This window comes from Thermobia domestica, chromosome 1 (assembly GCF_964235325.1).
Source record: "Thermobia domestica chromosome 1, izTheDome1.hap1.1, whole genome shotgun sequence".
NCBI lineage: Eukaryota > Metazoa > Arthropoda > Insecta > Zygentoma > Lepismatidae > Thermobia > Thermobia domestica.
The window spans coordinates 242,204,772-242,227,989 of NC_137454.1; the positions used below are offsets into that span (position 1 = coordinate 242,204,772).

General features: G+C 35.6%; 1 protein-coding gene across 1 annotated transcript in view; it reads left to right on the forward strand.

Annotated features, from left to right (window-relative positions):
- Positions 1 to 4,600: 4,600 nt before the first annotated feature.
- The window catches only part of LOC145694832 (phospholipase B1, membrane-associated-like), a 136,001-nt gene continuing 117,383 nt past the window's right edge, over positions 4,601 to 23,218 (forward strand). The window contains exon 1 of the mRNA XM_081771500.1: positions 4,601 to 4,724. Coding sequence (XP_081627626.1) covers positions 4,718 to 4,724 — 7 coding nt within the window. The 5' untranslated portion in view covers positions 4,601 to 4,717. The remainder of the gene's footprint in view (positions 4,725 to 23,218) is intronic.

Below are 23,218 nucleotides of genomic sequence, written 5' to 3' on the forward strand. Positions count from 1 at the left end.
CTATATGCTACCACACAAGAACGCCTTTTTTAAAATCAAATAGAATCACAGTTACTTTTCGGGAAAGGAAATAAAAATCACCAGTTAGGAACAGGGTTTTTCGTTCACAAACGAATATTACCAGCAATTAAACGGGTTGAATTTGTTACTGACAGACTTTCTTTTATTACTCTTAAGGGACGGTGGTGTGATATTATTGTTTTAAATGTACATGCTCCAACTGAAGATAAGGGTTACGATATAAAAGACAGTTTGTACGAAGAAGTGGAACGGATATTTGACCAACTCCCGCGATACCATATGAAGATTCTATTAGGGGATTTCAATGCGAAGGTAGGACTAGAGGGTATTTTCAAACCGATTATAGGGAACGAAAGTTTGCATAAGGAAAGTAATGACAACGGTGTTAGACTCGTGAACTTTGCAACATCCAAAAACCTAATCGTGAAGAGTACAAAATTCCCACATCGCGACGTTCATAAATACACTTGGACATCACCAGACGGAAAAACACATAATCAAATTGATCACGTTTTAGTAGATAGAAGAAGACAATCTAGGATAATTGAGGTCCGGTCGTTTAGAGGGGCTGATTGTGACACTGATCACTACCTGGTAGTAGCGATAATACGGGAGAGATTATCGTTGAATAAAGATAATATTCAATGTCCGAAAACGGAGAGATTTAATTTAAAGAAATTAGAAGAGAGCCAGGTAAGAGAGGAATACCAGATTGAAGTTTCGAATAGATTCGCGGTTTTAGAAGACTCGGAGTGCACTAGTGTTGAGGATACTTGGATTGAAATTAGAGATAGCATTAAAAGTTCAACAATAGAAAAATTGGGACACGCGGAAATACGTAGAAACAAACCATGGTTCGACCAAGAATGCATTAAACTAGCAGAGAAGAGAAAACAGGCAAAATTACGGTGGCTACAGAATCCGAATGAAACAACTACACAAAATTTCGCAGATATCAGGCGGGAAACTTCCAAAACTTTTAGAACAAAGAAACGGGATATTTTGAAAGCTAAAATTAAGGAACTTGAAGATAATAGTAAAAATAAAAATATTCGGGACATGTATAAGGGGATCAGCGAATTTAAGAAAGGCTATCAACCTCGTGGTTATATATTAAAGAAATCTGACGGAACAGTTCTCACCGATACGGATAGCCTCTTAAATAGATGGAAAGATTTCTTTGACGATTTGCTGAACACGCAACCAAAAACTAATGTGCGTGGAGAAAAGGAGATACACACCGCAGAACCGTATATTCCAGAACCCAATCGAATAGAAGTGGAAGCCGCTATAAAGAAATTGAAGAAACACAAATCTCCGGGTGTAGATGAAATTCCGGCTGAGTTAATTTTAGCTGGAGCCGAAAAATTGTGGAACAAGATACACAAACTCATTCTCCTTATCTGGAACAAGGAAGAATTGCCACAAGAGTGGAAAGAATCAATCATTGTTCCAATTCACAAGAAAGGCGACAAAACTGACTGTAATAATTATCGAGGCATTTCTCTTCTGTCAACATCCTATAAAATCCTTTCAAATATTCTGTTAGCAAGATTGACCCCATACGCAGATGAAATTATTGGAGATTATCAGTACGGATTTAGACGAAATCGATCAACTATCGACCAAATATTTACCATTCGCCAAATACTCGAAAAGAAGTGGGAATACAATACCCCGGTACATCAACCATTTATTGATTTTAGAAAGGCGTACGACTCGGTTAGGAGAGAAACATTATACAACATTCTTACAGAACTTGGAATACCGAGAAAGCTAATTAGATTAATTAAGATATGTTTAAGTGAATCCCAAAGTAAAGTCCGGGTAGGAAAATTTTTGTCCACGAGCTTCCACGTCGAAAATGGCCTGAAACAAGGAGATGCGTTGTCGCGATTATTATTTAACTTTGTGCTGGAATACGCCATAAGGAAAATCAAAGAAAGCAACAAGGGCCTAGAATTGAACGGCATTCACCAGGTTATGGCATATGCTGATGATGTAAATTTAATAGGGGATGATAGGAGAACAGTAGAAATAAATGCAGAGATCTTATTAAACGCTTGCAGGGACATGGGCTTAGAAGTAAATGCAGAGAAAACTAAATACATGGAAGTGCGTCGGGACCGTAATACGGCAAATTGTGGAGGCGTTAAAATATTAAATAATGCTTTTGATAAAGTGGATACTTTCAAATATTTAAGATCAATATTAACAGACGAAAATCATATTCACGAAGAAATTAAATGTCGACTAAAAGCAGGGAATTCGTGTTACTATTCGGTTCAAAATCTCTTGTCGTCGCGAATTCTGTCGAGGAATTTGAAGCTTAAAATATATAAAACGATAATCCTGCCTGTTGTTCTGTATGGTTGTGAAACATGGTCGCTTACTCTGAGGGAAGAACATAGACTGAAAGTATTTGAGAACAGGATCCTGAGAAGAATATTCGGACCCAAGAGGAACGAGAATGGGGAATGGCGGAAGCTTCATAACGAGGAACTACATAGTTTATACGGTTTACCCAACATTGTTAGGGTCGTCAAGTCTAGGAGGCTTAGGTGGGCAGGTTATGTAGCTAGAATGGAAGAAAGTAGAAACGCTTTCAAAGTCTTGACTGGTAGACCCATAGGAAAACGACCATTAGGAAGACCTAGGCGCAGATGGGAGGACAATATTAAGATGGATCTCGCAGAGATAAGAATACAAAGTAGAAACTGGATGCAATTAGCTAAGGATAGAAGTCAGTGGAGAGCTTTTGTGAACGCGGCACTGAACCTCCGGGTTCCATAGGCCATAGAGTTAGTTAGTTAGTTACTTTTCGTAATTAAAATGAATGGTCTTACTGTAATTTGCTAAACGTATTTCAAATGTATTAAAGATATAATAAACAGGAATATCCAGAACTTTTCATATGGGTATATGTGAAAGTAATTAAAGGTAATCTGCCCTTCTATTATAACATGTTTACGTTTTATTGAGTTGTCAGCATTTTAAAAGAAAAAAAAGTTATTTCAGTTGAAAAAATACAGATAACGTTTTAGAATATGTGATAACTGAAGGGAAAAAATGATCATATAAGGTGTGCAATGATACATCCAATATATACTTCTGCGATTTTGTTCTCGTTAGATTTTTCCTTGTATTCTGACCGCTTGGATTTAGTTCTCGCCCTCGTTACCACAGCCATTTTACACATGAGTTCCGATCTGCGTACAAACAGACTAGAAGTCAAGCTTTTCGGTGCTGCATTTCCCAAAAAAATTATCCTCGCATAGAATTCCCTGTCTCCTAAGATTAGGCAGAACGGGAATTCCCGTTCTGCCTAAAGATAAGATCATTTAAAACATTTTCTACAAAGTCCTAGAGGGCTTTAGGCAGAACGAGAATGAATTTTTTAATATTTCACCCCCCCCTTGGGGGTATGTGAGGAATTTATTTCCGCGGAGTTGTCCAAAAATTTTAGGAGGGTGCTGGAGGGTGTTAAGGGGAGTAGATAAATCACTGACTGCGAACACACTGTACGCTCTTTTTTACTTGGCATTTGTAATTCGGTACACTTTTGGAGGTTTGTTGTCCAATACATGAATTTCAAGATATATATATATATATAGCAAAGTAAATCATTTCTATATTGAAAGCAAGAGAACAAATAATTCTGTAATACCGATATTTTTTTCGGTTGTCCTGTCATTCAGAAGTATCTAAAATTTAAGGAATCAATAACAGCTTGAAACACATATTGACGTCGTAAATAATACTTCATGCAGATACAAATGAAAAACAATACAAAGTTCATAGAAGCTATCGTTATGTGATGTTTCGGTACTCTGTGAGTTACTTCATCAGGCAGTACTGCCAGAAGCGCTAATTGATGAAGGTACAGAAAATGTCGAAATTACCATACAATTGTAGTTTATATAATAGTTGTAAAATCCCTTGTCAATGTGTTTTTCCTTTATATTTATCATATAATAATAGCTGTCGAAGAAAGTGTGTCTAATATTTAAGGTAGAAATGCTGTTACGAATTACTCAGTGATAAATCATTATGTGTTGAGTTTGAGTCATATTTTATTCTAATCAAAGAAAGCATCTTCTTTTTTTGTTTTAGTTCTCTTCTTTTTTTTTTTTTTGTGAGAAAGAACGAAGACACATATGTTCATTAGTGGTGCTTTACGTTGCTTTTTTTTTTTTTTTTTTTTTTTTTTAGAACAAAAAGAAGAAATGTAATACTAATGTTCGTAGACGGCAATTCCAAACACGTTTTTCTCAAGCGTTCAGCAGTTGCTATTTACTTGAATCTTTAGACTTTAAAGGTGAAGGTCTTACTCCCTTTCCCTTGGAAAATTGTATCGCGTCCTTCGCTTCATATCAGCGAGCACAGTAATATAACAATTAAATAACTCGAAGGGGGCAACACTTACGGGTGTATATTCAAAGTTGAAAAACCACTCGTGACGTTAATAAAATCAAATCAGAGAGAACTCGCTGTAACTGCAGTATTGTCCAAGTGCTCTTTTTGGCCTACTGAAAGATATTTCATTTTCATGTCGAGTTTAATTAGTACAGAGACAAGTTATTAGTTTTTCAACGCAAATTTTGCTGGAAATACAGCAATTAATCCAATTATTTACTGAACTAAACTCATAAATGAGTAATTGTGGCGTGAAGTGCAAGATACTATAAAGCAAATCATGAAAGGTAAGAAATTATGAAATATAGTGTAGAAGTATTATTTATACCTGTTTTGTTAGCTGAAATCCTGCGTTCCTTTTAAGCATCGAAGCTATATGCGATGTAGACCTACAATTTAAGGTGGAATCCGAACCATTGTAATGCATTCAAATTGTGTAATACTTTTCCACTGGGAATGGAACCCGGAACCACGTACATCAAAGGCACAGGGCTAGCTACTAGATTAGAGTGATAGCGAATAACTTACGATTTCATTTGGGTCTAGAATTTCTAACTGAAGAACGATTTTCATGCGGTTTGTGGCAAATGATCAAGGAAGGATGAGAAATTTATGGAACTATGTTTACTGGTTTAAATTCATTTGGGTAATATCGGCTACGCCTCTAGAAAAACAGCAAATATTCGCCAGTGTACCTTACAATTGGAATTAGGTGAGGTGCGGTGTGGAAATTTGAGTTTCTTCGTTAAATGGCAATCTCGCGAAGGTCAATAAGAAAGAGGAAACTGGGCTGTTGTATTGAGAATTATGCTGTGCTACTGTATCAATATGATTAGGACACAGCTACAATAATGCACTTAATAGAGCAACATGATTTTACCGTTAAAAAGTTTTTGGAGAACGGAATCTGTTGTTGCTACACAAAGGGCATTTACACGCAACTTTGCCTCACCTTCTGCCGCAGACAGAAACATAATATGGTCGTTAGTGAATAAATTGCAAGAAACAGGACCGCTTCTGAGTGAGACAGGGAAGCATCGGACCCCCCCTGGTGGGTGTTGTGGAAGATGTCAGTTACCGACTCTTTAAGTCGCTCAAGAAATCTCTCTGTGGTTTGTAGTGAGAAACCGGCTATAGCTATGCAACATGTGATTTATGCGTGTTACCACTAACACTTAATTTGTATTCTCAGCAACACTTAATTTGTATTCTTCAATTTCGCTTCAAAAATTTTAATTTGAGCCACTTACGATTTGAATAGATTAGAGAGAGAGAAATAAAACCTATTCTTTGGACGCTGAACCGATTGCGAAAAAACTGTTTGTCTGCCCCCGACTCTACCTCAGACATTATTGTAATGTAGATAAGATATTATTATTATTATTATTATTATTATTATTATTATTATTATTATTATTATTAGTAGTAGTAGTAGTAGTAGTAGTAGTAGTAGTAGTAGTATTAGTATTATTATTAAGTAAGGTTTGGCCATGGAAATGTTTCTTCCACGTTTCTAGATCCTCAGCTTCCTTTTCTAACTTCCAATATTTTCTTCTGTTTTTCAAATCGTTGATCACTTGTGTTCTTCTTCTTCCTATTCCTCACTTTCTTTTCATTTTTCCTTGTATGGCAGTATGAACAAGACAATTTCTTCGCAAGATGTGTCCAATCCAATTCTCCTTCCTAAGAAAGATGGTGGCTAGAAGCCTTATCTTCTCTCCTATCCGTTTCAAAATAACTTCATTTCCTACTCTCTCTCTCTCTCTCTCGCTGTCCATTTGATATTCTCCATCATCCTCCAATACCACATTTCGAAACTTTGTAAATATTTCTTCTCTGACTTCCGTAATGTCCAAGTCTATGAGCCATACAGTCCAATACACCAAATATAGCACTTCACCAATTTCTTCCTTAGTTCAATATTCAGCCTGTTAGTTAAGGAAGATCTTTTCTTGTTGAATACTTCTTTAGCTATTGCAATATGGTAATTATTGAGTTGTTCTTTGGTGCAGTAAACGTCTCTCATCAAAATACTTCCCAGATACTTGAAATTACCGAAATCTTCAAGTTCTCTTTGTTCTACTCTGATATGTAATGCTGCATTCCCAAGGGATATTTTCATGATTTTTCGATTTTTTTACATTGATTTACATTCCACATTGTTTCCCTATTTTGTTCATCATCTCCTGTAGTCCTTCTTCGGTTCTAGCTATAATAATCATATTAGCTGCATACGACTTTGTTAATGATCTACCCTCTAATCTTGAAATCTCCAATTTGTATTAATATTTCCTTTATTAAATATTCACTGTAAATATTGAATAATTGGCTTTACATAATCCCAATCCTTTTCGCTTCCAATCTCCACATTATTATTGGTTTCTCCTTGATCCAAGCGCAACTTCATTTGTTATCCCATGTATAGGTTGCGAATGAGTTGGTCTCTCTAGTTGAGCCCAATTTAAAGAAATAGTACTTGCAGAAGTTTGATCCAATTGACCCGTTCTAAAGCTTTTTGCCAGTCGATGAAACACACAACACAATTCTTCTTTTACGTCAGGAACTCGTTCTGATACAATTTTCATCAACGCAATACCATCTATGGTATCTTTTCTTTTCCGAAGTCCAAATTGATCTCTCTCCAATATATCTTGTATCTAACCTTCTAGCAGCCTGTTCAATATGAAACTGCCTGTTCGGTGTGGGAAATAAGACTAATGGTATGTATGTTAATGGAGGTATAATTGTATTCGACGGCGAAAGTGCAAAACCTCGTAACTCATCAAAACCAAACTTTTCAGGAGAGTAATAAAACCGTTCTGCTTTTACGCGATACGAGATTTTGAAAAGTTAGTTTTTCACGTTTTTAGCGTGTTTTTGTCTACGAGCTTTTACATACACAGATGTGGGGAATTGAATGCAACCAAAATCTAAAATTACATAAAAGTGGAGATAGGGTAAATGTGCCAGTCCTCGACCACCTAACTCATTTTCGTATGGTCCTTAATCGCTGTTCACTGACTGGAACAACTTAGAAGGATGCAACTAGCTCACATGTGTTAATAAAGCTATATTTTATCTATAGTTTATTCAAAACTGAGATAATTTATACCATTTATGTAATAGTCTTAGAAGCATCAATGACTGATTTCTTTTAGTGCTCGACTACTTTTCGTTTATGTTCGACCGCATACTGTTTAGTCATCGACCACTTTTCGATTAATGTGCTTTTAATTACAGTATGAAGGCTAAAGCATAACTTTACCAAACTAATAACATCTATAGATATTACAGCATTAGTTTCTCAGATATCACTTCGCAGTTTAATAGTCGCTGAGAATAATGCGACTATTGTGATAGTTTGTCAAGAAAGGAACCACCAAATTAATTTAAGGTTCAGTAGAATGCAGCACTAAAAACGGTTTGTCTTCTCTGGGTTGAAAGGATATAAACCTCATATTCTAAATTCGGTTTTAATTACTAATGATGTTGCTATCTTGTATATCATTTTTAATTAGTGGTGCAAAACTAGCGCTTGTAACATTTTGCTAATTTTCCATGTGGTACTCTCGAACTGTCTTCTTTCATTCGGTTTTTAACGATTTGAACACTGATACGACGCAGGGTTGAAGAACATGTGTGGTGTTAGGTGGGAAGCAGAAGAGTACTATACCATACCGAGAACAAAATTCGCTGACTTCCATTGTCAAGTAAGTCTTGTGGCCGTTGATTAGCAGAAGGACTGGTTTCTAAATAGAGGGATCATCCACTCATTTTAGGAAGCCGTTTACTCTATCCATTCGTAGAGCGTTTCACTTCGCATTCAGCCACTATCTGACTTGCCTATAAAAATCTCTGAAGAAACTGCACTGATGACGTCCTTTGGAAGATGTCTTATATACGGATATACGACCATCGGGAACACAATCTCTCACGGAAAAAGTGCCAAGTACCGTTAATGTTTCCTTTTCGTTGCCCTTCACCTCGTACATATTTTCCCGCCCTTTGGGCCCCAACACTTTTCTTGATTTGAGACGCAGTTGAAAGCTGAGTTCATCAGCATTAAATATTCGCTCAAAATCATTCAGAATATCAGATTGAGAGCGAGACCCGTTTCTTTAAAGTATTTCTCAGAGTCCTGAAATCACAAACGAATGTTTCTTTAGACTACAGCGTATTGCGCCTTATTCAAAGTTTCGGGACGCAATTTATGGGCAGTTTAAGCTTAGGCGTACTCAGACTCATTATCCCTGAAAGGAACAGGAAAATTCTGCAAGGAAAACCGACGTATTCCAGACGTAAGCTGATAACTATTTCGTTCACAATATTTGAATACAGTTCCACGACGAAGCGAGAATAGTGTAGTTCAGTATTAAACGAATTAGACCAAATATAATAAATTTATTATTCAAATGAAATATCATACCCTAACAAAGCCGTTAATTTTCCATGAAGATCTTGGGAGAACTGCATGAATATTCAGTTACTTGAATTTGAATTTATTTCATGGCCTTTAGGCATCTAAGGTTCCAGCTGGGATAGAGTAGGGGAAGAGGATGTTGGAAGTTAGATGCCAGGGCCTATTTTGTAGGTACCATCCCAGCATTTGTCTTGTGTGACTGAGGAAAAACTCTAAAGAACTTAGTCAGGATGGTCGGCCGCTAGGCTCGAACCGAGGACCTCCCGAATGCTAAGCCAACGCTCTACCATTCTTTTAAAATTCGTCTCAACCGAGTCATTCAGTCTGATAGCTCCTGGCATCAATATGGCGTAATCCAATCACGACAGAGACACAAATACAGAAATATAGAGGACAATTAAAAATATCTTTGCTCCTCAGAGAGATTCGAACCCCCAGTGGATTGCCTCCTCATGATCCGAAGCCTAACGCCTGAGACTACTACCACTGAGCCACGGAATTCTGCGAAAAATCACAAACGCACAGCGTGGTCGGACACCGCAAAAAAATGTTAATCCTCGACTAGTACAAATGTATTACGAAAAGTAGTGGTCGAACACTAGTAAATGTTTTTGTACACCATTATAACTTCAGAATTGGTAACTAGGAACTCACTTCATGCAGATGAATCGAAAGTTAGTCGTTATCGACATTTCTGCAATTTTTGAGTGCTCGACTACCCCGTGGTCGAACACTAGTTAACAAGAATATTTCATAGGTCATTGTCCGACCACTACATTTTATTGATTTATTCTTCAAACCTTACAATTATCACTAAAATTTTATTACTAAATGTGCTCTACAGTTCCATGCAACAGAATAGTATGTGTATTTCTTACATGGCGAGATAAAATTACGGAAAAGCACAAAAAACAGGGTGCTGTCGTTCCCATTTGCAACAGATTAAACCTATCGAAAACTTAGTGCGTCTTCCGTAGGCATACGTTTGATTGGCTATTACCGAATTCATGTGCAATATATTTTGACAGTATCTTTGTGATTGGTTCAGAATAAGCCGCAATTCAATTATAACGAAAAGTCATGCTTTTTTATCGGAAAATATGCCTATAAATGGTTTTTAAAGTGAAAAGTGGTCGGCAACTAGGGGGTGGTCGAAGACAGGCACAACCATCCTACTAGGTTTTGCACTTTCGCCGTCGATATGCTGTTTTTAGTGAAGATACATGCAGTGATATTTTGAACATTCTGCACAGAAGAAATTGCTATGGTTAAATTTCGTTCCACAAGATTTTGGATGACGAGGATTTGTCCTAAGCGAGATTTAGTTCTGCGAGGTTCCGGCAAAGCGAGATTTTGACCAGGCGCGATTTTGGTACGAAAAGTTTAATGTACGCAAAGTTTTGGCCTCGAGGTTTTGTAATCAAATCTCTATTTGTCTCTCCTTTGTTTCCGCTTTTATATGTAATTAACTACTTTGTATTCTTTTGGAAAAACTTATTACGTATAGCACAATCAAATACTAGTACAAAATTTAATATTTCCTTCTCCTTCTCTATTGTTTTTTCCAACATCTCAAGCCCCCTGGACTCCTGAAAATATAACTTCTTCTCTATTACCAACATACATGTTCAAATTGTCACCCAGAATCACTATTTCTTCCTTTGGTAAACTAATTAATTCTCGCACAATATAACTCCAGAAAGCTCCTTTCTCTTCTTCACATTCAACTTGCTGAGTGTACACGCTCACAATATTAAACATTTCCTCAAAGCACAATGGAGGGGGTGAGCGCAACAGTGGTCTAACCCACATTTTTAAAAATGGAAAAAAATCAAGTTCAATTTAAACACATGTGTGTGTGTGTGTGTGTTTTTTTTTTTTTTACGACGTATACATGTACAATGTATGACACATTCAACCACTTGTGGTTGGTTTAGGTATATTGTACTTGATTTTTCTCCATTTTTTTAAAAAAATGTGGGTTAGGCTAATGTTGCGCTCACCCCCTCAATTTGACACTCATATTCTATCACTCCTATTTATATCAACTACGCATGATTTAACTCCTACACAAGACTATTATTGCCCCATTGCTTCCCGTTGATTTGCTCTACTCCACTCCACTCCAAGAGTATGTGCATAAATGTTAAGAATATTGGATCAGTATTAAAAGTATATGGTCGTTCTTAGGAGAAATCAAACAACGATAGATACAATCTGCTACTTAGCGGTGTATAGTTTTGTACACAGCACATAAATACAGTAGAGCGTCGATTATCCGAAGTAATTGGGGGACATGGGTGTTCGGAAAACTGGTTTGTTCGGATAATCGAACTGCACTGTACTGTACTGTACTTCTACAGCCAGTGCCAAACCGACAGAAGTGTGCTGATTGTTGAAACACAGCGACTGGCGGCTTGGCCGGTCAGCAGCGCCTTATGAAGGCCCCATTAGAAGCAATGTTCCGCCAGCTGTGGCTCAGTGCGGCGACTACTGTGGGAAGCTTGGTTTGGGAGTGAGAGGGATGATGGACGGTAGGGTAGGAGAGTAACAGGTGCGAGCGAGTACACAGTTCGGTTAAGCGGTCGTTCGGTTGACCGACGCTCGGATAATCGACGCTCTACTGTAGATGAAAAATGTATTCCAACAGAATTTAAAAAAAAAGAGTTAACTGAATCCAATTGGGAAAAAAGGCCATAACGCTAACACTATAAAAACTAGTTGCTTTTATAGTTTTTTTTTGATAATTACCCATGATGATTTGCTCTCAACCATGACATTTTGTTCAGTTGAATGTGCTTTATTGAATTGTGTATTTTTTCTTCGGATATTATTATGACTAAACAAAAATTGAATTGATGATTGTAGAAAGAACCTAAATCATTTTTCTTTAAACGAACTTCGTTTAAGAACATTTTCCGATTCTCTAAGGATATATGCAACTTTCTGTATAGAAAAGAGTGACGTCAAAAGTTTAGCAACATTGTAAACGAACCGTTGAATTTAAGACGATAAAATTTAATATTCTGGTTCTTTATGATTATTATTGAGCCTTAAGAAAACGATAACTCCTCTGCTGCAATTCATCCATTTATTTACATCATGATTCTGGTTGCCCCTGACAACCACATATCCAAAGTCATATTATTTAAAACATATACAAACATAAATAAACATCTTTCTTTTTTATCGATCTTATATAACTATATTTAACATATTTCTTTTTCTTTTTCTTCTTCGAATGGCATAATCAGTCTAGCAAATATATAAAAATACTCTACGCCCCAAAAATTTACAAGTATTAAATATACAACATACAACTTATCGTTGTATGTTATGGCACCAGACGGACTTTTCTTTTTATTCATTTGCTTAATAAAAAGAAAAAGAATTCTGGATTATTTTACTTTTACATATAAATTATTCGAGTTTTCGAATGCACCTCGTATGCTTGAAATTTGCAATTCATATAATTATACATACATATATATCATATTTAATTTTATAACAATATTATTATCATATTTATTTTAAACTTTATCATCATTTTCATTTATTTATACATTTCAACGACAATAAGGCACATTCGAAATTTAATTTGCAAGTTATTTGATTTTAAGTCCTTTTTCGGGTCCATTAAATACTTGTTACAAGTTAATAATTATTTACTTAGGCATCATGAAGGTTTTGAAAAAGATGAATGTGATATTCATATAGTTGTTCTTTGAACACAACATGATCGAATATAAGATGTAGTTAAACAAAATATAAATAAAGATTGAAATATCAAATATTAATCAGGATATAGCATAATAATTAACGTCTTATTAACATCATAACATGAATAATGTGATTGATATAGCATTTTGGACAATCATATAAAAACACATAAATATTAAATAATACACAAATATTATTGACAATTTGTGAGACACAAATATTAAATAGTATACATAACATTAAGGTATTTGTAGACATAATTTGAGTAACTGCGATCATAGACATGAACTCAAGATAAAATGACATAAAGTAAAATACAATATACCGACTCGCATATCCATAAAATATTTTCATTTTTCTCAACGCGAATTCAATCCATTTCACATCAACACAATCTATCCCAAGTCCCAGTGTCTCACAGCTTCAATTAGATTACATTGTATTCTACACTCTTGGGTACTTTCTTCGCGATTACACATTGTTACAGCACTCGGATTCCTATGTGTGTAATTACTGCCATCTGTAAATCTCTTATCAATGTAATTTCTGCCATCTGAACCTCGATTTTGTATAAATGAGCGACGATTGTTGTCCTGCTGAAATTCCGGTTATTATTTCTAAAATTCCTGTTTACGTTTCCACGATTCGGTTGTGCCTGATTACCGGTAGCTTTGTACTCGTTTGTTCTGCTATTAAAAGTGTTTTCTGGTTGTATACTTAAGTTGCGAACTGGAGCATATTATATATGATTACGACCAGAATTACCTTGACCTCTGTCTTGTCCTCTATTACAGTTTTGTACTACAAGTTGACTTTCCTAATTCTGGACGAGCATAATCAAATGGTTAAAATTAATACATTGTGCAGACATTAGTAGCAGTTGTAATCTAAAAGGTAATAAAATCCGGATAGAAGCAATAATTCGTGGTTCTGGATGAGCCGGATTTAATGCTCTTAGCTCTTTAAATGTCGAAACTACAAATTCTGTAATGCTTCTATGTAACTTGGGATTGAAAAGCTTCGTTCTTAGCAATACATCTCTATTTGCTATCATAAAGTCATTTTCGTAGTTAGCTAACAATGTACTTTTAAAGTCAGCATAAGTACGAAGATTACTCCTAATGGCTTTGAACCAGGTTAGACACGGTGGCAATAATATATGGGGTAGTAGCTTTAAATATTGAGATTCGTCTACGCCTATTAGTTCCCACTCATCCTCAAACTTTTCGAGAAATATCCTCGCTGTTATATCTTCCGGAGTACCACTAAATTTCGTAAGTGATTTCACTTCTTTAAACCGTAATGATTTACCTAGACTAACCTTTAGATACCTATGATGGGCCCGCTTCTGATGAGATGATCGCCTCACTCTTGTTTCTCCTTCTGTACTATCTTCATTAACTCTCAAGGATTGGTTATCTTGAAGAATTGTTCTGAGATGACGTGTAGATTCACAACCGATAGATGTGGGATGTACAGGATTCATGTGCCCACCATCTTGCACTGCATCTTCTTGAATACGCTTTTCTTTAATGAAGTTCAATTCATCCTGCAATCGTTTAATTCGGTTGTCGTGTTCTTCTACCACAGTCTCGATAGCCTCCACAGAGTCTTGAATCTGAGTTCACCTCTGTACTATCTTGCCCATTTCCTCATCATAATGTTCAAATTTGACTACGATTTGTTGATTCATTTGTTGCAATTGTTGTTGTAAGCCATCATTACGATGTTGCAATTGCTCTGATCGCTCATCAAAGTGTTGAGCTTGCTGATTTACCTTTTGGTCCAACTTTTCCAATTGCTGGTTCACCCTAGCAAACTGAGCTTGGTCCTTGATCTGTCGGGATAGTTCCTTGCTACATTGAGCTTGGTCCTGAGCCTGTTCCTTGATCTGTCGGGATATTTCTTTTAAGAATTCCAACATGTTATCTGAAGAATTTCTTACTTGATTTTCGATCGTTTCACTATCAGCAATAATCATACTGTTTCTACATATAATCCGGCCACTTCGTAAAATAGTATAATTAATATTGGGCTCAATACTGATCGCTTTTTACTGTACTTCTAAAACGATACTAATTACTTTCCCACCCTCGGGTTTCCGGCACCATATAAGACGATAAAATCACTATTCTGGTTCTTCATGACTATTATTGAGCCTTAAGAAAACGATAACTCCTCTGCTGCAATTCATCCATTTATTTACATCATGTTTCTGGCTGCCCCTGACAACCACATACCCAAAGTCATATTATTTAAAACATATACAAACATAAATAAACATCTTTCTTTTTTATCGATCTTATATAATTATATTTAACATATTTCTTTTTCTTTTTGTTCTTCGAATGGCATAATCACTCTAGTACATATATAAAATACTCTACGCCCCCAAAATTTACAAGTATTAAATATACAACATACAACGTATCGTTGTAAATTGTAGGTTGAAAGGAAACGAAATCTTTGAGTTTTATGCCTACAGTTATGCCGGCTAGGCGAAAGGAGACGGTGATAATGAGAAATGAATGAAATGGTGGAATGAAGAGAGTGGGAGGAAACGGGAGAACCATGAGGAAACCCACGCATACGTTGTTTGTCCACCACAAAGTTCACTTGCCGTTAGCCGGAATCGATCCCGGAGCCCATGCACCGGAGGTGAACTCTCTACCACTGAGCCACCGCGGCCCCTGAATTATAGGTTGAGTGTAGAAAAATGGACATTGTAAGGATTAAGTAACTTTTCTTTAATTTCTCAAAATTATACAAAATGGATTCAAGTCCTTTTAGCAATGATTGATCGAGTTTAAAATTTTTGTCATAACTTTCATCTATATCTCATTCATCATAGAGTATTGTAGTCTTACTGGGGTCGTAATGAAAAGATACACTACCGTATGCTTTAATATTACTTTTATCTTAATAGCTGGTGTAGTTGTCTTACAACATAAATTTTAGGTTTACAAAACAAAACGTTTTTCTCGACTTTCTCAAGAAATATGTGTGAGGTTTTATACGTGCCTATATCAGTTGATTCACTTAAACGAGATAAATCGATGTGTATATGGCTCATCTTTGGACAATTCTTATTCCCTTTTAACGTTCATAATAGTTGAAAATTTAAAGAAGTCTAAAGTTAAGGTAAAGCATGGATTGTCGCCATTACGTTGCAGTTAACAAATGCAAAGTATTACTTGCTGCTTATTTTCTTCATTGAAACTAAGACCAGGAATAACAACAAAAGTTCACAGTAAACATAAATTATGGGAATATATAAAATATACTTAACGTGCATGATGTGAATTTATGCCATCCTTGAAATGTAACCATTATGTCTTGAAACACTTCAAGCAAAAAATATGCTTATGTTTATTTCTTCATGCTAAAATGTTATTTTCAGTTTCTGTGCATAGAACACTCATGGTTCATAAGCATATTTGTTAATTCATGTAGTATAAGCTGCCATGAAAGGTAAAGTACATACAATGAACGTATGTTTAAACACCTAAAGAGGAAAAGACATATAAACGGAATTGACATGTTACATGTGTTTACGGGAGTTCTATGTCTACTAACAAATGCACTCTTATGTTAGAGTGGACAGTACCGGTACTTATGCAGTAAACTTGTCCAGCTCCGTAAGGTTGTTCCCTTCCTAACTTTGTCTTACATTTGTTTAACCTGTGTTTTCATGTACGTCATGTATTACTTGTTACTTCTAACTTGGCCTTCTGTCTTATCTTGGCCACATTAAAGCAATGTTAGTTCTATGCTGTCAATGTTTAAATATTTTCTGTATGTTGAACACTTGAATATCCGATAGTTTCGTAAGCACCTTCATTCCTTACAAACCCTTGCCAAACTTATCTTAGTGGTGCTAATTCTAAAAGGTCAATGAACTCAAGTGAGAAAAAAAACTTGTCAGTTGAAAGAAACTTCTCCAAAAACACAAGAGGCGATGGTACGAAGGTAATATCAAGGTACGTCAACATAGGCGGTTTATTTTTCCGTCCAGTATGACATCAAACTTTACAGCCAAATCGAAGTTGATACGTATAATAAATGAGTGACATATCATTTTTGTATGACTGCATATTTGATCCAACTTTTCTAAAATGAGATCCCTCATACATTTGCCCATTTCTTTTTCAAGTAAAACCAATTAAATGCTTATTAGCTCACATAAATGGAATGACCCAATCCTTCACAGTTTTAATGTTGTGTAATAATACGCTACCAGCGATTTATGTAGCCTAGTTGCACATTTGTTGCTAGTTTCCAACATTTTATTTACTAGTGCAATTTCATTTCGTAACCAATTGTTCTATTTCCTGAAGATCTGAATATCCTTGTTATGCTTCTATTTAAAAGTTAGATATCCAGTTACCTTCTTTTGTTACCTAAATATATATATTTTTTTTATTTTATCTGTAATAAGACGTTGGGAACAACGGCATAACAATTAGCGCCATCTCTTTTGCACCAGAAGAAAGGAAAAGAAAATAATTGAACAGCAATCATAAATTGCTCAATCCTCAATCAAGCCTGGACACATATCAATTCAGAGAAAAAACGCCAAGACATAAAGAACTATAACTTCAATCAAGTCCAACATAAATACATTTGCCACAGGATCCCAATAGTAATTTGCCCCTCGAGAAAAGTAGGAAAAACAAATCAAACAAAATACTCGTATTTAATCAATGGATTTGGAATATTTCACGAGCAAATTGTACTCCATAAACAGGTTAGTGGAGTAGTATGTACAAGAACGGCTGCAGAATTTTTTTTCCCAAGGAGGGGCAAAAAAACTGATTGCAGGTGGGCGAAGAAACTGACACACAAGTGCACTCGTGACTACATATACTTTGATAAAAGCGTTCACATAACACGGAGATTATTTTCAAAAAGAAACATTTCCATTTTTCAAACTAGAACATGTCTGGAATTTATATATATATATATATATATATATATATATATATATATATATATATATATATATATATATATATATATATACATATATATATTGAAAATTTATTCATTGGGTAAATGCTCTTTCCTTTTGCACAAATTTCTTCCATAACAAAAATATATGTTGTAAAATATATTCTTCCAGGTAACTCTTGTTTCGGAAGCAATATTATTATGCAGAACGCGAACACAGTACATATAGAGATCACCTTATATTGTGTATGTAAAAAATTATAAGTAACATATATTTTTGCAAGAATTTTAAGTAAACTAAATTTATTTGGATAGCTTATTGTTTTTTATATTATATATATATATATATTATTCATGAAAAATACATTTTACTTTGAATAATAATTTAGGGTCTACCTGCTTTTTTTAAATCGTTATTGTTGCATATTGTAGTAAAGCTTTTCATAATACGAAATTTTACAAATATTCTGGGTCCACAATATTTTTAGTCTAAGCTTAACAACACAATAGGTAAATCTAGCAAATCCTAAAACTTCTACACTGATGAAAGCTGCAAAACAAAATGAAAAACAAACAAATGGAAAATATTTGAATGAACATAAAATGGTAACATTAAATAGAAACATAATGGAATCTTACAGTAGGAATACTTCTTCTAGTTCTCTGCCTTTGGGCATGGTACCCTCCTGTATTGAGGCGACATTGCCTCTTAGAACTGCCATACTTACCGTATTCTTTGTATGAGGAAGGTGCTTGCTCTTTCATCGCCAGATAACTGCGTGAACCGTTTGCCTATTTCTTTTATTAAGTTCATACCTTCTCTGCCTCATGCACCACTGATTCAATAGCGATAGTTACAAAAAAAATATTTATATCTCCCTTGTTGATCAAGAAACAATATTTTGTTAATATTCTTATTCTACCCCTCCCTTAAGCTATCGTTTGGGATTTTTCCATGTTTATTTATATAAATGGAAACAAGAATATATATATATATATATATATATATATATATATATACGAGGGTATAGTGTTCATACTGACCTATGTTCTTGTGTATTTTATTCTTATGCTGTTGTGATCATGTTATGAAAGTTTGAACCTAATTCCCCCATTTACCTTCCTTTTGTTGCAGATGGCCGCTCCATTAGAAGTTTGCACCAAAGGGGAACAACGAGCAGTGATCCGGTTTTTGTGGTCGGAAGTTGTATTAGGGGCCGCAATCCATCAAAGACTTTCGGCACAATAGTCAATCGTCCGTTTAGCAGAACCATGTCACGTGCACGCTCAATGTTGTCATCATTTGTGGCCGTAGAAGGTCATCCGGCCCCTTCCCCGTGCGTAACACTTGTGCAACCATTGTTGAATTTTTCAATCCATTCGTAGACACTCCGTTGCGGTAAGATACTGTTCCCATATTGTGCCGAAAGTCTTTGATGGATTGCGGCCCCTGATACACCTTCTGACTACAAACATCGAATCACTGCTAGTTGTTCATCTTTTGGTGTAGACTTCTAATGGAGCGGCCATAATCTATCTGCAACAAAAGGAAGATAAATGGAGGAATTAGGATCAAACTTTCATATAGCACGATCACGAAAGCATAACAATAAAATACACGACGACAGAGGAAAATATCAACAATGTAAGAAGAGTTATACAGTAAATAGACTATAGTATAGTAAATACTATACTATAGTAAATGTATAAGTACTATAGTAAATTATGTGAGTAAGCAAATTTGTATGTCTTGATATATATTGCCAAGAACTGAGCACTCTTCGAAACTCCAGGTAGGGCAACTGCCCCCGCTGCGGGTATCCAATCCATGGGTTTGTATAATTCTAAATTATATAAAGGGTAAGGGGTATAATCACAGATGATTATGCATTTCTGTACTTATGTAGATATGCGTGATTCAAGACAGCACACAAACTTAACTGTGGTGCATGTAATAACATTTCGATACGCAACAGAATCAAAATGAAAATATTACACTAACATAAATCGAAGAAAACTGTCACTATTATCAATATCATTCTAAGAATATGTAGATACCGTTATACAGGTGAAAATATTTAAAGAATATGAAAACATGTTTATTTCCGACATATCAAAAACTAATTCTGCATTGCTGAAGTATATTAGGCGTAAATAGAGATAATAACAAATTTGATTGTGTAAAATTATAAATGCATGCCACAACAATACTGAAACATTGGTAGAACATTGCTTCTATTATTCTGGCATCGGTTTGTGTCATTGGTTCTGTAACATTCTCTTGAATAACTTGGACCAGGACTGATAACTTGGCACGACCTCAGCAAAAGAAAATGGACATGAGATTTGGAATATTAGAAATCTTTATAGGGCAGGCGCGTTAAAATCAGTAACGAATGAGTTAGAGAAATACAGGATGGACGTAGTAGGAGTTCAGGAAGTTAGATGGGAAAGAAATGGAACTGTGAATTCCGGAAATTTTACGTTCTTTTACGAGGAAATAAGTAAGCCACCAATAAGGGACAGGGACAAACGAATAATATCAGCAATTGAGCGGGTTGAATTTGGTAATGATAGACTTTCCTTTAATACTCTTATGGGTCTGTGGTGTGATATTATTGTTTTAAATGTACATGCCCCAACAGAAGGATGACGATATAAAAGACAGTTTATACGAAGAAGTGGAACGGATATTTGCCAAACTCGATACCATATGAAAATTTTAATGCGAAGGTAGGACGGGAGGATATTTTCAAACCAATTAAAGGGAACGAAGTCTATATGGGGAAAGTAATGACAACGGTGTTAGACTCGTGAACTTCGCAACATCCAAAACCTTATCGTGAAGAGTACAAAATTTACACATCGCGACACTCAGAAGTATACTTGGACGTCACCAGACGGAAAACACATAATCAAATCGATCATGTTTTAGTAGATAGAAGAAGACAATCTGGCATAACTGATGTTCGGTCGTTTAGAGGAGCTGATTGTGACACTGATGACTCCCTGATAGCAACTATAATAAGAGAAAGATTATCGTTGAATAAAGAAATATTCAATGTCTGGAAAAGTAGAGATTTAATTTAAAGAAATTAAAAGAGAGCCAAGTAAGAGAAGAATACCAAATTGAAGTTTTGAATAGATTCTCGCTTTTAGAAGATTCGAAATGCACTAATGTTGAAGATACTTGGATTGGAATTAGAGATAGCATTAAAATTTCAGCAGAAGAAAACTTCAATTTGGTACACGCGGAAATACGTAGGAACAAACCATGGTTCGACCAGGAACGATTTCAACTAGTGCAGAAGAGAAAACAGGCAAAATTACGTTGGCTACAAAATCCGAATGAAATAACACAAAATTTCGTAGACATTAGGCGGGAAACTTCCAAAACTTTTAGAACAAAGAAACGCGATTTTTAAAAAGATAAAATTAAGGAACTTGAAGATAATAGTAAAAATAAAAATATTCGGGACATGTATAAGGGTATCAACGAATTTATAAAAGGCAATCAACCTCGTGCTTATATATTAAAGAAAGCTGACGGAACAGTTCTCACTGACAGAGATAGCATTAAATAGAGGAAAGATTTCTTTGACGAATTGCTTAACACGCAGCCAAAAACTAATGTGCATGGAGAAAGGTAAATACACACCGCAGAACCGTATATCCCATAACCTAACCGAATAGAAGTAGAAATCGCTATAAAGAAATTAAAGAAACACAAATCTCCGGGTGCAGATGAAATTCCGGCCGAGTTAATTTTAGCTGGAGGCGAAAAATTGTGGAACAAGATATACAAACTCATTACCCTTATCTGGAACAAGGAAGAATTGCTACAAGAGTGAAAGGATCAATCATTGTTCCAATTCACAAGAAAGGCAACAAAATTGACTGTAATAATTATCGAGGCATTTCTCTTCTGTCAACGTCCTATAAAATCCACTCAAACATTCTACTAGCAAGATTGATCCCATACGCAGATGAAATTATTGGAGATTATCAGTGCAAATTTAGACGAAATCGATCAACTATCGACCAAATATTTAGCATTCAAGAAATACTCGAACAGAAGTGGAAATACAATACCCGGGTACATCAACTATTTATTGACTTTGAAAAGGCTTACGACTCGGTTAGGAGAGAAGCATTGTACAACAATCCTGCAGAATTTGGAATTCCGAGAAAGCTAATTAGATTAATTAAGATATGTTAAAATGAATCCCAAAGTAAAGCTCGGGTAGGGAAATTTTTGTCCACGAGCTTTCACGTCAAGAATGGCCTGAAAGAAGGAGATGCGTTGTCGCCATTATTATTCAACTTTGTCCTGGAATACGCTATAAGAAAAATCGAAGATAGCAACCAAGGCCTAGAGTTGAATGGGGTTCACCAGGTTATGGCATATGCTGATGATGTAAATTTAATAGGGGATGATAGGAGAATAATAGAAAGAAATACAGAAGTCTTATTAAACGTTTTCAGGGGCACGGGTTTAGAAGTAAATGCAGAGAAAACTAAATACATATAAGTGCGTCGGGATCGTAATACGGCAAATTATGGATGCATTAATATATTAAATAATACTTTTGAAAAAGTGGATACTTTTAAATATCTAGGATCAATATTAACAGACGAAAAGCATATTCACAAACAAATTAATTGTCGACTAAAAGCAGGGAATTCGTGTTATTATTCGGTTCAAAATATCTTGTCGTCGCGAATTCTGTCGAGGAATTTGAAGCTTAAAATATATAAAACGATAATCGTACCTGTTGTTCTGTATGGTTGCGAATCATGGTCGCTTAGTCGGAAGGAAGAACATAGATTGAAAGTATTTGAGAACAAGATCCTGAGACGAATATTCGGACCAAAGAGAAATGGGAATGGGGAATGGCGTAAACTTCATAACGAGGAACTACATAATTTTTAGGGTTTCCCAAACATTGTTAGGGTCATCAAGTCTAGGAGGCTTAGGTGGGTAGGTCATGTAGCTAGGATGGAAGAAAGTAGAAACGCCTTCAGTCTTGAGTTTGAGACCAATCGACAAACTACCATTAGGAAGACCTAGGTGCAGATGGGAGGACAATATTAAGATGGATCTCGCAGAGATAGGAATACAAAGTGGAGACTGGATCCAGTTGGCTAAGGATAGAAGTCAGTGGAGAGCTTTTATGAACGCGGCATTGAACCTCCGGGTTCCATAGGTCATAGAGTTAGTTAATTAGTCAAAAATTATGTTCCAACCTGTTGTAGAAGAAAGAAATGGAACAAAATTAGAGGTCGTTTTACATGAGAACGGCTTTCCATAGAACAGTAGTTCTGAGAGTTTCGCCAAATTTGCTCAAAAACACAATTTCAATCTAATATAAATAAAATAAAGAGTTTGTTTGTCTGTGTGTCTGTACGCGGCCTGGAGATCAAATGAGTGGACCGAGAATTATCAAATTTTGGTCACGGGTACTTTGGTCCAGGCCCCAGACCAAGACGAAGCGTTTTTTTTTTTAATTCGAAACAAGGGGTCTCAGGGGACGTTTACAGAGACATGTAAAGTAATAGAAATGACGATATTAGTGTGGAAATTCATAGTTTAGCGGTCGCTGAGATCGAAGGTGAAACTCCGATCGCATTAACTTACAAATTCACACTATCGGCCTGCTGACTGGGGAGCCAATCTGATATGTTGATATC